This window comes from Stomoxys calcitrans, chromosome 5, assembly GCF_963082655.1.
Source record: "Stomoxys calcitrans chromosome 5, idStoCalc2.1, whole genome shotgun sequence".
NCBI classification, from domain to species: Eukaryota; Metazoa; Arthropoda; class Insecta; order Diptera; family Muscidae; genus Stomoxys; species Stomoxys calcitrans.
Genome location: NC_081556.1, coordinates 137,189,803 through 137,207,015, shown reverse-complemented (window position 1 = coordinate 137,207,015; position 17,213 = coordinate 137,189,803). Strand labels below are relative to the sequence as shown.

Genomic DNA, 17,213 nt, shown 5'->3' with positions numbered 1-17,213 from the left:
ACACGTATATTGAAGGTCATTGGAGAAGCCGTTGAAAAAAATTTCAGCCAAATCGGATAATAATTGCGTACCCTCCAGATCGGTTTATATGACAGCTATATTGAAAATCATAACAAAACACCTCATGCGAAATTTCACCAAAATCGGATAAGAATTGCGCATTTTAGTGGCTCAAGAAGTCAAGATCCCACATGGGTTTCTATGGCAGCTATAACAGGTTATGGACCGATTTGAACCATATTTGGCACAGATGTTGAAAACCATAACAGAATGCAAAATGTCAGCAAAATCAGATAGGAATTGCGCCCTCCAGAGGCTCAAGAAGTCAAGACCCCAAATCGTTTTATATGACAGCCATATCAAGTTATGGACCAATTTGAAACATACTTAGCACAGATGTTGAAAACCATAACAGAATAATTCATGCAAAATTTCAGCAAAATTGGATAAGAATTGCGCCCCCAAGTGGCTCAAGAAGTCAAGATCCCAGATCGGTTTATATGGCAGCTATATCAGGTTATGGACCGATTTAAACCATATTTGGCACAGTTGTTGGAAGTCATAGCGAAACACGTCGTGCAAATTTTTAAACAAATTGGATAGGAATTGCGCCCTCTAGAGGCTGAAGAAATCAAGACCCCAAATCGGTTTATATGACAGCTATATCAGGTTATGGACCGATTTGAACCATATTTGGAACAGTTGTTGGAAGTCATAGCAAAACACGTCGGGCAAATTTTCAAACAAATCGGAAAGGAATTGCGACCTCCAGAGGCTGAAGAAGTCAAGACCACAAATCGGTTTATATGACAGCTATATCAGGTTATGGACCGATTTGAACCATATTTGGAACAGTAGTTGAAAGTCATAACGAAACACGTCGTGTAAATTTTCAGCCAAATCGGATATGAATTTCGCCCGCTAGAGGCTGAAGAAATCAAGACCCCAAATCGGTTTATATGACAGCTATATCAGGTTATGGACCGATTTTAACCATACTTAGCGCAGATGTTGAAAATCATAACAGAATACCTCATGCAAAATTTTCGAATACAAATTGCGCCCTCTAGTGGCTCAAGAAGTTAAGATCCAAGATTGGTTTATATGGCAGCTATATCAAAACAAGGACCCATATAGCCCATATATAATTCCAACCGACCTACACTAATAAAAAGTTTTTGTGCAAAATTCCAAACGGCTAGCTTTGCTCTTTCGAAAGTTAGCGTGCTTTCGACAGACAGACGGACGGACGGACATGGCTAGATCGACTTAAAATGTCATGACGATCAAGAATATACTTTAGGGGGTCTTAGACGAATATTTCGAGAAGTTACAAACAGAATGACGAAATTTGTATTCCCCCATCCTTTGGTGAAGGGTATGAAAACTAACACATTGGGCTGCTTACTTTGCCAACAGTAATGCACTTCGCTCTCTTCAGAGTAAACTGGGGTGGTCTTTGTCAATAACTTTTGTTAGAGGATCAAAGTGAAACTTTTTGGTATCATAACCTAGACTTCAAGAAAATCATGTTTTAAAGTTCGTTTATAGTCAGGTCCTGGAACTCCCCATTAACTTAACATTTTCCTCATTAATTTGCTTCCTCTAACCTGAATCATACAAAACAACTCTTGAAATGGAGATGTTGTGTTCCATTAGAAATGCGTAATGAAAGTGAATCTTAAATTGATAAGATAAACGAAATGACAAATTTATTGATTTTGTTGTTTTTTTTGTTCATTTCTTTCAGGTGCATCTACAAAGATACTCCAACAAATAAACACTATTTGAAAAGTAACGGAAGAAACTCGCCGTAGAAACCATAAAAGCCGAAAAATTCACAAAATTTCCTTTTCGTCTTTGAAGTCAAAGAAAACGTTTCATAACTATGGTGAATAGTAATAAACCGCCTAAGATGAAGGTGAAACAGCAGCAGCAAGAGGGTGACAACGCTGCAACGACTTCCGAAACTACACACATTGAAAAGGCCTCGAACAACTCCAACTCCAACACATCGAACAGCAGCACACCAAACGAAGCGGGACAAAAAACACAGAATGCCACAATAGAGCCACAGCAACAGACCCAAAAAACAAATAATAAAACCCCAAATTCGCCTCAACAGAAGACCAAAAACAACAACAGTAATAGCCCCAAAAGTCGCAACAACAACAACCAAAACAACAACTCCAAAAACAAATCCTCACAACAGCAGCAACAGGCACAGAAAAATTCAGGACAAAAGTCCCAAAAAAATAAACAAAAACAACAACAGCAACAGAATGGCAATACCGAAAATGATGCCCCCAAATCGGGCAAATATGTCAAGTCCACATCGTATCGTAACTCAGCGCATAGTTACGCCCAGACTGTGGGCAGCAGCAGTAACTCGAAAAAGACCTACAATAAACCCCAACCCTTGGCAGCATTTAATGACAATTTACCTTTGCCCCGTCACAAGGGCAAACAGTCCAAACAGTCATCGCAAAAAGGTGGTGGTGGTGGTGATGGTGTTGCCACAAACGAAAACTCCAATTCCAACAAACAAATGAACCTCAGTTCAGCTGATCTACTGACAGCTGCCCTTACAAAACCCTGTGCCAAATGTCTAAAACCCACTTCGGCTGCCATTAGCGAGCTTATGGAACAGTCATCCTCTTCCCTAGGCTCAACATCCTCAAAGGCGACCAATAATTTCAATCCCAAACACTATCGCAAATCCAAATCGTATATGAACTCATCACGCTACTCCTCCAATGGTGATTTGACCCAAAAATCCTATGGCTCTTCCTCGGCATCCTCATCGAATGGCTCCAACTCTGGCAATCGCCATCAATATCATCGCTCCCAAAGTGATCGTCGCAATTCATTTGATCGTCACTTTGCTGAGCGCAACAAGAATTTCGTACCCATCGAAGCTCCAGCTAGACCCATTTTGGCTTCATCCAATATTGCTGCGGTCATAGCAGATACTGAGAAAATGGTGATAATTGAACGTCTGGGGAAAGGACGCACCACGTATCCCATAATGCAGGTGAGTGGAGAATTAAGAAAAAAAAAAAACCATCTACAGACCAATATAGATAATATTTTGGGTCTAAAAAAATAGAATAAAGAAAATTTTTAAAATATTTAGCCGAGACACAAACCAAGGTCCCAATGTGAAAAACCGCTTGCAGATAAAATCTTATTTTTCAAAAGTAATCTCCACTATTGTTGTTGAATAGGAAAGTCTTAAAATACTCCATTTTATAGTGCAATCCCTGATTTCCAAATTTCGTCGAAATTTAATTTTATTTTCGAAAATTTTGTCAAAATTTTATTTTTATCGAAAATTTTGTAAAAACTTCATTTCTATAAAAAAATTGTCTACATTTTTTTTCTATGGAAATTGTTTCAAAATTTTGTACCTATAGAAATTTTCGTCAAAAGGAGGCCACCGAGGCACAGAGTACCATGTCCGCCTATGACACTAAACGCCTGGATTCGAATCCTGGCGAGAAAAAAATTGAGCATTGGTTAAGTTATCCCCTCCAATATGTTTGTGGCCATGTATTTTATTTCCGTAGACCTTGCAAAAATTTTATTCTCATAATTTTTTATTTTATTTTATTTGAAAATTTTTAAAATTTTTTAAAATTTTTGTTTTTATCGATAATTTTTTCAGTATATTATTTAATCGATAATTTTTTAAATAGTTAATTTTATCAAAAATTTTGCCAAATTTCTAATTCTTTACATTTTGCAAAACTTTATTTTTATGAAAAATTTTTTTTAATATTAATTTTATCGAAACATTTTTAAAATTTTTCACCGTCTTACCGACCGTTTCGCTGTTACACAGGGTTGCATGCGCATTTGTCGCCCACTCCCTTAACTCGGACTGCGACGACCCGAAAGGCTACGAGTTAACCAAGTTTATTGACGGCATTCCTCTGGCCTTAACCTCCAAATCGTCTGCCCTTTCATTCCCCCTTACTCCGTTATGGCCTGGCACCCAAACGAAGCGGATTTTGCCATCCTCAGAGAAGTCTTTAATCTCCTTCTTACACTGCAAAACTGTTCGTGACGTTACCATCTTGGTTGTTATTGCCCTTATGGCAATTTTACTGTCCGTAAAGTTGTTCGCACTCGACGTCCTCGCGTTAGCACCACACCACCTCACGCATTTCGTGATCGCCCGGATCTCCGCCTGCAAGACCGTATTATGGTCAGGCAGTCTAAAACAGATCTCAGTCCCTGGGTTCTTAATGTAGACCCCAGGCCCATTTTGTCCTCTATGGCAATTCTAGGGTCCCGTCAATCCAAGAGTGTGCCGCTGGCAGCAGTGCCTCCCACTCGACCTCAAGGTTCATCTCAGGTATCCGATCGGAAACCTCTTCCCTTCCTTTCAGGTTTCCTATCGTTGCCTCGATTATACCGCGTTTGTACGAGCTGGTCCCTTCCTCAATCCATTCTCCCATCGCGGCTATAAAGCCGCAGTGGCTGCCTCACACTTAATCCGTATGTCAGAGGGTCGGATATCTAAAATAGTCTCCAGTGTCCTAGTGGGCATGGTCTTCATTATTTTTATACCCACCAACGTAGGATAGGCGGTATACTCATTCCGTTTGCAACGCATCGAAATATCAATTTCCGACTCTACAAAGTATATATATTTCGGATCGTTGTAAAATTCTAAGACGATTTAACGATGTCCGTGTGTCTGTCCGTCCGTCTGTTGTAATCACCATATAGCCCGATCACCCGATAATGGGTCTGAAGACCATAAAAGCTTTATTTATTACCCGATTTCGCTGAAATTTGTCACAGTGAGTAGTTTAAGGCTTCCCGATAAGTGACCCAAATATGGATTAGATCGGTCCATATTTAGGTATAGCTGCCATATATACAGATCTCCCGATAAAGGTTCTGAAACCCATTTATGCTTTATATATTAGCCGATTTCGCTGAAGTGGGTTATTTTAAGCCTCCCGATATCTGACCCAAATATGGTTCAGATCGGACTATATTTAGATATAGCTGCCATATAGACCGATCTCCCGATAAGGGGTCTGATGGCCATAAAAGCTTTATATTTTATCCCATTTCTCTAAAATTTGGAATTGTGCGCAGTTTTAAGCCTCCCGATATCTGACCTAAATATGGTTCAGATCGGACTATATTTAGATATAAATGCCATATAGACCGATCTGACTTTGCATAGGTTAACATCGAAAAAAATGAGATAACAAGTTGCACTTTTGGTTTCATCACGATAGGACTTTAATTTCACCCTTGGGAATAACCCATGTAGGTGAGGTTAGGTAAGAGAGGCAGTCTTTTACAGACTCACTTAGACAATTTTGAGTCCATTGTGATACCACAGTAGCGACAGACCAAGGCTTCTGGAGGGAATCGAACCCACGACCCCTGCACTGGTAATCCAAGCACGCTGCCAACAACCCATGTAAATCCGCTTATTTACGGATTTACATGAAAAATCCCCTTAAAAGGGAATTAAATTAGTTTAGCAGAATTTTTTTAATTTCGCTAATTCATCTTCTTTCTGATTGCACCTTTGAATGCCAACTGATTGCAAAATTGGGTTATGTCATCTGGTACATCATCCGAAGGTAATAGTTTCAAAAATTTCCTCAAACATTTCGCCTAATGAGAATTTAATCTCGGCAAACTCGTGGCACAACTGCGGTAATTTGCAATGAATTATTGCCCCCTATCATTGAAGCGCAACTACTGAACGTTGTAGCAGATTACAAATTGCAGCTTTTATTTCAGAACCTCGAAGGTATTTCCTAGGAAATTGATAAGACAACAACTTGCAAATAAAATCCCCCTCACCGCATGGCGTTTCAAAGTGAGTTAACTGCACCCTGTTAAATACAGAGGGTTTTCCCCCAAAGAGGTGGGAATAGGCTTTAGACTTTTTTTCAATGAATTTATAGGTTAAAATGGTCATTTCGTCAATTCGTTTTGCTTTGGGCTAAAAGCACTGAGAATAGATGAAGTCATGTTGCTATATGGGAGCAATGTCAATGGAAAACAGCCCAAAATAGTCTTGTGGACCTTATTAGTTATGATTATACTGATATGACTGACGGTCGTGATTTTTTTTGCCTTCACTTAAACTCTTCACCCAGCCTAGTCATGGCTTACGGAAATTGTGGTACGTACGAACAGACAAAAGTTTGTTTTGACCTTGAAGAAGCTTAGCACCATGATTATGTCGTTTAGAGGCGTTTTAATTTAAAACAGCACAAGAAACCACAAAAAAAAACGTGCTGATCGGCTGGTGAACTTTTTGGGGTTTTCAGGTTTTTTTTTCTTCTTTGGTTGGTTTTGGGCTGCAGTGTGATTTGCGTTTCACACAAAACATCTAAATTGAGTCTAATCAAGCAGTCAGCTGCTATTTGCCTATTCAAATTAGCCAAACATTTCTTTGAGAGATTTAACTACGCGCAGAAAAAGTAACCACCCTAAAAATTGTTAGGGATTTTTTTTGTGAACAGGTTTGGCACACATTTCAAATTCAAAATTAACCACAAGTTTGTTTGAAATGTAAATAGAAAACAAATTTAAATGATATTAAACAAAAAAGCCGGGTTGGGTAATTTATAAATGGAGAAATAGAATATTTGCCAAATTTTATAAAAAGTTATATTTTGACGAAATTTGCAATGAAATATGAATTTTCATGATTTTTATACCCTGCACCATAGCCTCCCAATACCAATACCAATTTCATAATTCCATTTGCAAGACATCGAAATAATGATCTAAGATCCAACAAAGTATGTATGTTCTTGTTCTTCATACTCTTGATATTCGAAGTCGATTAACCCATGTCTGTCCGTCTGTCCGTGCGTATGTCTGTCTGCCGAAAGCATGCTAACTTGCGAAGGATTAGAGTTAGCCGCTTGAAAATTTTCACAAATTCTTTCTATTAGCGTAGTTAAGTTGGGATTGTAAATGGCCCATATCGGTCCGTGTTTTAATGTAGCTGGCGTATAAGCCAATCATGGATCTTGAATTCTTGGCCTCTAGAGGGCGCACTTCTTGTCAGATTTGGTTAAAATTTACCACGAAGGGGTTTCACCAATAACTACGCTAAGAATGGTCCAATTCGATCGATAACCTGATATAGCTGCCACATAAACCGATTTCGGATCTTGACTTGATGAGCATCTAGAGGGCGCAATTCGTATTCGATTTGGCATTAGGTGTTTTATTTTGACTTCAAATACATTTGAACCACGAATCGGTGCATAACCTGATATAAATTGCAAATTTTGTCCATGAACATTCCACTAAGGAACAGAGACAAACTTCTCACATATCAATGAGTGCAGTCCCATTCAAGGTTTAGGCTCAATGATAAGGGGCCTCCTTTATATAGGCGAGTCCGAATGGCGTGCCGCAGTGCGACACCTCTTTGGAGAGGAGTTTTCCATGGCATAGTATCTCACAAATGTTGCCAGCATTAGGAGGGCAAAACCACCGCTGAAAATTTTTTCTGATAGTCTCGCAAGGATTCGAACCCAGGTGGACATGCTAACCTCTGCGCAACGATGGCCTCCTAATATAGCTGCCTTATAAACCCATCTCGAATCTTGACTTTTTTTAGCCTCTAGAGGGCGCAATTCGAAACCGATTTGGCAGAAATTTTCTTGAGCTATTTTATTTTTGACTTCCAATAACTTTATCAAGTATGGTCTAGATCGATTCATATTCGAAAACGATTTCGGATCGGATTTCTTGAGCCGCTAAAGGGCGCAATCATTATCCAATTTGGCTGACTTTTTGTATGAGGTGTGTTGCTGTGACTTCCAACAACTGTTCCAAGAATGGTTTATGACCTGATATAACTGCCATATAAACCGATGTCGGATTTTGACTTCTTGAACCTCTAGAGGGCGCAATTCTTATACGATTTGGCTGAAATTTCGCGGAGGTGTTTTGTTTTGACTTCAAATAACTGCCAAAGATGGTTCAAATTGGTTCATAACCCGATATAGCTGTCATATAAACCAATCGCGGCTCTTGACTTCTTGATCCTCTAGAGGGCGCATTTCTTGTCTGATTGGCTGCAATATTGCATGAGGTTTTTTTTTGGTTTTGAACTGTACCAAGAATGATCCAAATGGGTTCATTACCTGATATAGCTGTCATGTAAACCGGTTTCGGATCTTGATTTCATGAGCCCCTGGAGGGCGCAATTCTTGTCCGATTTGACTGAAATTTTACACAATGCGTTTTGGTTTGATTTCCAATAAGTGTGCCTAGAATGGTCCAAATTGGTTCATAACCTGAATTAGATGCCACATCAACCGATCTCGGATCTTTAGCCTCCAGAGGGCGCTATTCGAATCCGATTGAGTCTTTGTGCGCAATACTTATACGATATGGCTGAAATTTTGGGCAATGTTTTTTGTTTTGATTGTCAATAACTGTGACATGAATGGTCCAAATCGGTTTATAACCTGATATAGCCGCCATATATACCGGTATCTGATTTTGACTTCTTAAGCCTCTAGAGGGCGCAATTCTTGTCCGATTTGGGTGCACATTTACACAAGATGTTTTGTTACGATTTTCCATAAACTGACCAAGTATGGTCTAGATAGGTTAATAAACTGTTATAGCTGCCATATAAACCGGTTTTCAGATTTGCCTTCTTGAGCCTCTAGCGGGCGCAAATCTTATCAGATGTAGCTGTAATGTTGTACGGGGTGTGTTGTTTTGTTCTGCAGGATCTGTATTAAGAATGATTTAATTTGGTTCGTAACCTGATATAGTTTTCATATGAATCGATCGTCCATTTCGAGTCTTTTAACCGCTAGGGGGCGCCATTATCGGCCAGAGTCAAAGTCAGCAAGACTACCAAACATGAGATCATGAGTAGAGAGTGTGGAGAAAAATCCGAGAGTAGCAGTAAAACGAACGAGACAAAGCAGCGCGAGCCAAACAAAGAAAATAAATAAAAACAAAGCAAAGCACAGGTGTTGGCTGGTTAGATGGTTTTTTTGTCTTACTTATGGATATATTGTTGTTGTTGTTATACATTAGCTTGCAAAGAACTTTGGGTCGTTGAGATTCAAAATGTATTGTTGCAGGAAAATCAACAAATTTCGTAGTTTTTTTTCTACCAAAGACACTTATTACTGTGCAGCAGTACTTATTGAGCTATTTCATCATAAGGAAGATGATGTCGGTAGGCTAGTGGATGCGCGCACGACTACCAAACATGAGATCATGAGTAGAGAGAGAAAGAGAGTGACAGAGAAAAATCCGAGAGCAGCGGTAAAACGAACGAGACAAAGCAGTGCGAGCCAAACAAAGAAAATAAAACCGCCACCAACCAAAGCAAAGCACGTGTGGTGGTTGGTTGGATGGTTTTTTGTCTAGCTTATGAATATATTGTTGTTTTTGTTATATGCTGGCTTGCAAAGAGCAAAGAGGGCGAGAAAGAAGAAGAGTTGGTATAGAGCAAAATTCAGGATGACCCATGACACAAGGTAAAGGCACAACATGTCTGAATTGCTTATGATATTTCGTTTTTCCTTTTATTCCAACATTCGGAAGCAAAGAATCAAAGCAAAATATAAAAAAATATTCGAACAAATGTCCGAACAAATGTCCGAATCCAAACATAAATACCCGAAAATGTTGCAAATCTCAATGTGAATCCAATTGGAATACATCGAACAGGTTGTGTTTTTAAGTTTTTTTTACGGTATTGGAAAGACTATGCAACATCTCTCTTCCATTTCTCACCCTCTTTGGCAAAGAGTGCCTTTCAATAACAAATTTTTTCTTGGATTGTTGAGATTCAAAATATATTGTTGCAGGAAAATCAACAAATTTCGTAGTCGTTTTTTCGACCAAAGTTGTTGTTTTTCAAAATTATTTTTATCGGTGTAAGATTCGGCCCGGCCGATCTTTATGTGTTTTTTCACAGAGCATATCGCTTTTTATAATTTGTTTCTCATTTTTAAATTCTTATCTATCCATCGCACTTTTTTTCTTTGGTAATTGAACAAATAAACAAAAATTTAGGATGGAATCACTTAACAAAAACTTGCTTCAACAAGAGGTGATAATTATTTTTGGAAACATCCATGCAACTGGTTTCGTTGGAACTTTTGCTTTCATTCAAACAAATTTTCAATGCGATTTAAATTGAAGCCAAAATTAGATTTTGGTCAATTCCATAATCGATAATATATCCCATTATCGATTAGTAACCGGTTTGTTAAAGGTTTGTTCAATGAATTCTTGGCATGATAGCCGAAAACGTTATGACATTTGTTGCTCATACAAATATATGCACATATATTTATCGTTTAAATGGCATATGTAAATTTGCAGAAACAAAAATGAGAGAAAAGACAATTGTATTGTATTGGGTTGCCCAAAAAGTAATTGCGGATTTTTCATATAGTCGGCGTTGACAAATTTTTTCACAGCTTGTGACTCTGTAATTGCATTCTTTCTTCTGTCAGTTATCAGCTGTTACTTTTAGCTTGCTTTAGAAAAAGCGTGTAAAAAAAGTATATTTGATTAAAGTTCATTCTAAGTTTTATTAAAAATGCATTTACTTTCTTTTAAAAAATCCGCAATTACTTTTTGGGCAACTCAATATAAGAACATTTGAATTACATATATTTTTAATAAAAAAATTATGAGAAAGTTTCAAATCGAAGATTAAAGCAAAATAGTCAGAATTATAAGATTTGTTTTTTTATTGAAAACATTGTTTGATTAGAAAACAAGTGGATTATGAGGAACTGACGGGGAAAAAGACGGGAATCGAAAGTTTTCACGGAATGGTTGCCTAAGAACAGAGCTGCGGAGTCAACCGGCGTCATGTTTTTTAGGCCAGAGTCAATTGCCCCGACTTCGACTACTTACTTCAGGGCTATACTCCGCAGCCCTGCCTAAGAGGGTGTTAACTTCTTCCCTCCTTGACATTTTTTTTAATATTCGACTTCTGTTTTAACCCTGGGTTTTTAGGTGTTAAATTCTTCGGCAACATTACCGATAACACCAAGAGGTAATTTTTGTGGAACATTTTAGCACCGAATTCATTTTTATCAACTTTACCAAATATGCCACCAAAATTTGGCTAAAGCTCTCTTTTATGAAATTTAGATCAAAATATTGGGTTGCCCAAAAAGTAATGAGGATTTTTTAAAAGATAGTAAATGCATTTTTAATAAAACTTAGAATGAACTTTAATCAAATATACTTTTTTCACACTGTGAAAAAATTTGTCAACGCCGACTATGTGAAAAATCCGCAATTACTTTTTGGGCAACCCAATATTTTTCAACTTAAATTTTCTTCTTCAATTTGAATTTTTTTTTTAATTTTGTTTATTAAGGTTTATTTAGCTTACTGTAGTATTTTTTATTTTGTTTTCTTTTTTTTGTCAATGCATTATCGAAATATGCTATCTTTGCTTTAATAAATCATGCAATTAGGTGAGTTATTGCAAGCTACCTTTTGTTTATATGAAAGTAGTCGAGTATCGTCGATGTTTTTTTGTTTGGTTTTGGTTTCTTTGGCCCAAGCCAGCAGTTAAATATATAATTTATGTACTTATTCTTTTAATATTTATTGATGCCAGTAAATTCCAGAATATTTGTTACGGCGCAATAGTTTTTTTTCTGTTTTGTCTTAAAAAGAATTGAGGTCATTATGGAATGGTGGATATTGAAATTTTGCATAAGTCCACAAGATAATTAAAACTTCATTCAATTCCATGAAAATCACTTTTTTAAAGAAATTTTCAATGAAAAAAAAAATCAACCAAATTTATCAATCAATAAATTTTTCTATAAACACAGAATTTTGAAAAATTTGTCTATGAGAAAAATGTTCTACAAAATTTTACGAAGTTTTGACAACATTTTTCATTGTAAAAATATAAGAAAAAATTCTAAAAAATTTCATCAGCTAATACTCAAAAATTGTCTATAAAAATAAATTGAAAAAAGCTAGCTAAGTTCGGCCGGCCGAATCTTGGTTACCATGGATTCGGTTAAAAATGAAAACTTGTTAACTCAGTTTATATTTGAATTATTTTAAAACAATCAAATCGGGTATTGATTGCTAGGTATTAGAGGACACAAGTATTTCCTCCATATGAAGAAGAAAAAAAAAACAAAACATAAGCCTGAATGGGGGATCTGTGCTTTGCATTTTGAGATCTCAAGGGGTTTTTCCCAATTTAAAAAAAAATTGCCTATTTTGATATGCATAATAAACCCGTTTAAGAGCGTGGTTCAATTGAACGGAGTAGATTTTAATGCACGTAAGACCCAGTGTTGTTTGTTGTAACATAAACGATTTACTAAGCTTTAACGCTCATTATTATCTATCGGCGGCATTAATATTGAGCAATCAGATGCTCTTGATGTTCTAGGTATGAGGATATATGTTTTGAGGAACATCACATTGTTCGTCAAAAAAAAGCATTCAAGTGCTTGCGCTCTCTTAAGCGATGTAAAATGTATTTCACTTTCTCTGATCTTCTCAATATTTTTATACAACCTACATCAGGCCTAAGATGGAATATAACTCCGGGGGCTCCAATGTCCTCCTTGGATCTACTTGACCGGGTTCGGGGGAGAGCAATGGTGTGGATAGGCGATGGTGGTGTACACATTCCATGCGTGTTAATTAAATATATAGGAAAAAAATCATAGATACTTTTTTTTTACCAAAAAATACAAAAAAAATCCACTTTTTACATTTTCTGATTGCCAAACTGAATAACTTTTAACTAAATTATTGTAAATTTTTTCACTTATCTAAATTATACAAATGCAAATTTTGCCCATGAACATTCCACTAAGAAACAGCGGCAAACTTGTCACATATCGATGAGTGCAGTCCGATTCAAGTTTAAGCTCAATGATAAGGGACCTTCTTTTTATAGCCGACTCCGAACGTCGTGCCGCAATGCGACACCTCTTTTGGAGAGAAGTTTTACATGGCATAGTATCTCACAAGTGCTGCCAGCATTAGGAGGAGAAAACCACCGCTGAAAATTTTTTCTGATGGTTTCGCCGGGATTTGAACCCAGTCGTTTAGCATCATAGGCGGAAATGTTAACCTCTGCGCTACGGTGGTCTCCATCTAAATCATACATCAAAATGAAAATTGAACCACAAATGCCTTCGTAAATCGCAAAATACGAAACCTATTCAGCAAAAAAAAAAATTAAATCCGACCACAAATTATGATTGGCAGCGCTAACAATTTTCCGAAATGCCGTGGTGACTAACTTTAGGGGCCTGCTAGGAGGCGCCCAGACCATTTAGGGCCTTGAATTTTTGCTCATCATAAAACTTCAGCTGTAACTATTTCACATTTCAAAGCGTTATCAATAACCGTTCTCAGATGGCACAGTTTTTTCTTTTTTTTTATTCTATTCCACTGTGCGTTAGGTGTCATAACAGAACGCCACGTGCAAAATTGTATTTAAATCTGAAAGGTGAGACCTCTAGAGGCTCAAACAATCAAATCGGAATATCGTTTTGTATGCCATTTCATTCTCTTGTCATTTCTCTTGTGTGGATATAAAAATGTCTACCAGTTTGAGAAGATCATCTGGTGTATTCTAGGCTTCTTTTCCTGTTTCACCCCTCAAAACACCTTCTGATTATCACGTCAGCAAGGTGTACAAAGTTTATACAGCTGGCCGATGATCCGAACCAGAAATTAATTTTGGCACTTTGTTTATTAGATAAAACAAATTGTGTTAAAAGGGAAAACTGAAGTGAAATACAGTACAGATTCGTATATCTTAACCATTCCACTACTTCTCAGCCCATGCTCTACGATTCAAAGTGTGAGAGCAGTGTAAATACCGAGTGGAGAGTTTCACGCTCACACCGGCTTATTCGAATTGCGGTGTGGCTGATGGCCAATGATTGGAACCAGCAGCTACTCTGCAATTCGGATAAGCCGGTGTAAGCGTGAAACTCTCCACACGCTATTTGCACTGCTATCACACTTTGAATCGCAGAGCATGGACAGACCAAATATAGAGTGAGAGCAATGATACAATGGTGTGCATGTTTATACATGCATGTACATATCACACACATCCATACACAATTTCTGAAAAATGCATATTGTGGTACCTTTATCGATTATTCGGCCATGAAATCGGGTTTATATGGGATTCTAAAATAAATCCGGCAAAAATCAGATGTATTTTTGTATGGTAAAGCCTGCCAATAAACACAGGATTTAGCATTAAAATCACGGAAAGGCAATAGAAACGGCTTTAGCGGCCAATGTAAACGTACTTTAACACTTACAATTATAGTCCCAGAAGAGAAATAGGGTTATCACACAGTTCGTACTGCCCGAAGTTAACTTCACCATTACTTATCTGTTGCTCTACTATATGTCTCATTTTTTGCATAGTCATGAGTATTTGTCGCAAATTTATCACTTGTTTTTTTTTTAATATAACAACAAACAACAACAATATCGGTGAAAAACTACAAAAATAACTGCATAATAAAAACGAACACGTTTAAGTTTTAATTTTGCCAAATGTCGCGATAGCGGCATCGTTTATTTTATCGTTACTCTGTTGATGTATGATTTTCATCATCCAATTCGTACGCCAAAAATGTAAATTGCGTATTATTTCCTAATTGCGCTTAGTAGTGCGCATTGTCATTTGCTTGCTATCTCTCCTGCATGGTTTAGTTTACATTGCACGATAAAGTGGGGGAGGGGAGAAGAGAAGTTTTTCGCTGTTGTAACATCAACAAAATTGAATACCACCAATGCCACGAAAATAATAAAAGAAAGCAAAACAGATCTGAAATTTTTTGTAATCGAGAAGGCAGAGTGCAGATAATGCTTCTGGTGGGGGGCCAGAGAGTAGTGAAAATAAGAAGTGCGTAGTAGGTAGTAATGGGGCGATATCATCAGCCGTGAAGCAGCAACAAACACAGCAAAATTCTTCTGACCTCCAAATCTGTTTGTATGTTTTTAAAAACCCCCACTTTAGCATTTTTCGGCTCATCGTTGGGGGGTAGCACACATTTTCTTCAGTATGTAGTGTTGTTTTTTTTTCTGTGGTGGCCTATTGTTTTGGGTGAGTGGCTGTAATTTCAAAGCGACGCAATTTCTTTGAGGCTAGTTTTTATTATTGTTTTGCATTTTTCTTTGCTTTACTCTCTGCTCTCTTTACCGTCTCACCTTTTTTTGGGCGCTCACAACATTTTCAGTGCCGAAATGTTTGGCGCACTAAATGTACGACTTTGGTGTTGATTTGTTTGTGTTGTTGCAGTGCTTGTTTATGTTATGTGCGGCAAAAAATAACAAAACGCTTCCACGTGGTGTGTTTTTGATAATGCCAGAGTTGCCTTGCCTTGTTAATGAGGTGATAAAAAGAGTTTAAAATATTTCAAACATTCTATTGTTATTGAATCAAAGAGAAAGGAGATTAAAAAAAACGCAACTTGCATTGCCAACTCTTAATATAAAAAATATATAAATCAGAAAAAAAAACAAGTTAAAACGTGTTATCTTCGATCGGGACGAATACCACCATGGATCCTGCAAAAAATGTAAGCAAGTAAACTTAGTTGAAGGCACATGTGTACTTTAGGTAACAAATTTCGGCAAAATCAGGCAAAATTTAAGATTTTAGGGTAGACATTTTTTTTGTCTGATATTTTTCCTATCGATACTATCGGAATATTTAATTTTTTATTAATTTTTTTTAAATATATTTTGGGTCTGGTACTGTGTGTCCACCTGGAGGCCACCGTAGCGCAGCGATAGCATGTCCGCCTATGACGCTGAGTGCCTGGCGAGACCATCAGAAAAAATTTTCAGCGGTGGTTTTCCCCTCCTAATGCTGGCATTAGGAGGGGCCATGTAAAACTTCTCTCCAAAGAGGTGTCGCATTGCGGCACGCCGTTCGGAATCGGCTATAAAAAGGAGGCCCCTTATCATTGAGCTTAAACTTGAATCGGACTGCACTCATTGATATGTAAGAGGTTTGCCCCTTTTCCTTATTGGAATATTCATGGGCAAAATTTCCATTTGCATTGAGTCTCCACCTAAATGCCGGTATCTGTTAGACGCGAAAGCCGGGCAAGGACGTTGGAAAATTTCCTTTGTCATTGTCCGGCTTTCGCGCCTAACAGATAGCGGCACTTAGGTGGAGACTCAATACCATTCTTTTACAAGTGTACAGCTATTTTTTTATAAATACTTATATAAATTTGTATTCTACACTTCTCAGGAAACCTTACTCTCCATTGATATAAATTTCATTAAAATCCATTCAGTAGTTTGGATGTTATCGACTCTGTAAACTCACCTTAGCCATTTGTACTTATTTTTTTTTACTTTATGGCAACTCTGTAAATTCATAATTCAACTTGTTGCTCATTATTAAATGTTTATATAGCAACACAATGATGATGAATATTTATACAAATTTAAGGAAATATTATAGTTTTTCATTTACCATGAAATTGATTTGTTATGAATATAAAAGCCTACGCAAAAATAATGGAAAACATCACCTATGGGATGATCACCTACGCAATTATTTTAGGCTCATCCAGGGAAGGAAGGGCAATATGGATTGTTGTAGATAGTTTTATTTGCGTAAAAAGAGGAAAAATGTTGGTGTGATCTGCTCATTTGCAAAATGGTATTAAACACATATACATTGTACATACACAGGTACATAGTATGCCATAACAGCAAAAAGCTCATTCATATTTAATGGGACCTTTGCACGCGTGGTGTTGGGTCAATGGTTATGTTTGTAGTGCAAAGATTTATCGTTAAAATAATCGATTAGTAATGGCTAGATTCCTGAATGTCTAAGAAAATGTTCGTCATGGATACTATATGTCTGTCGATTCTTTGTATAATTTTGGGTTCTTCTTTATATATTGCACTGATTTTTTTGCTAAAGGCTCATGTTAAAATTTCCCCTTTGATATTTAGGGTATCAAAAGATTGCTTTCGCCCAACTGTTTTCTGCACGTTTTTATTTCTAGTCTCTGGTTGGCAACAATTCAAACAACCTGGTCTAGAATAAATTAATTTTTTGCATGTAATAAATAAGGTCATATATGAAAGAAGAACATGAAAAGATGCGTAGTGAAAGTTTTGTATAAGTTCATGGGGATAAGATTGGGGATACCATGAGCGCT

The 17,213-nt window shown here is 37.2% G+C and overlaps 1 protein-coding gene across 2 annotated transcripts in view; it reads left to right on the top strand.

Annotated features, from left to right (window-relative positions):
• Nucleotides 1–17,213, top strand: part of LOC106082324 (terminal nucleotidyltransferase 5C) — a 416,321-nt gene that overhangs the window by 32,519 nt on the left and 366,589 nt on the right. For both annotated transcript variants that reach the window (XM_059369118.1, XM_059369119.1), the window contains exon 3: nt 1,751–3,034. In XM_059369118.1, the coding sequence (XP_059225101.1) occupies nt 1,889–3,034 (1,146 nt within the window). In that variant the 5' untranslated portion in view covers nt 1,751–1,888. The remainder of the gene's footprint in view (nt 1–1,750; nt 3,035–17,213) is intronic.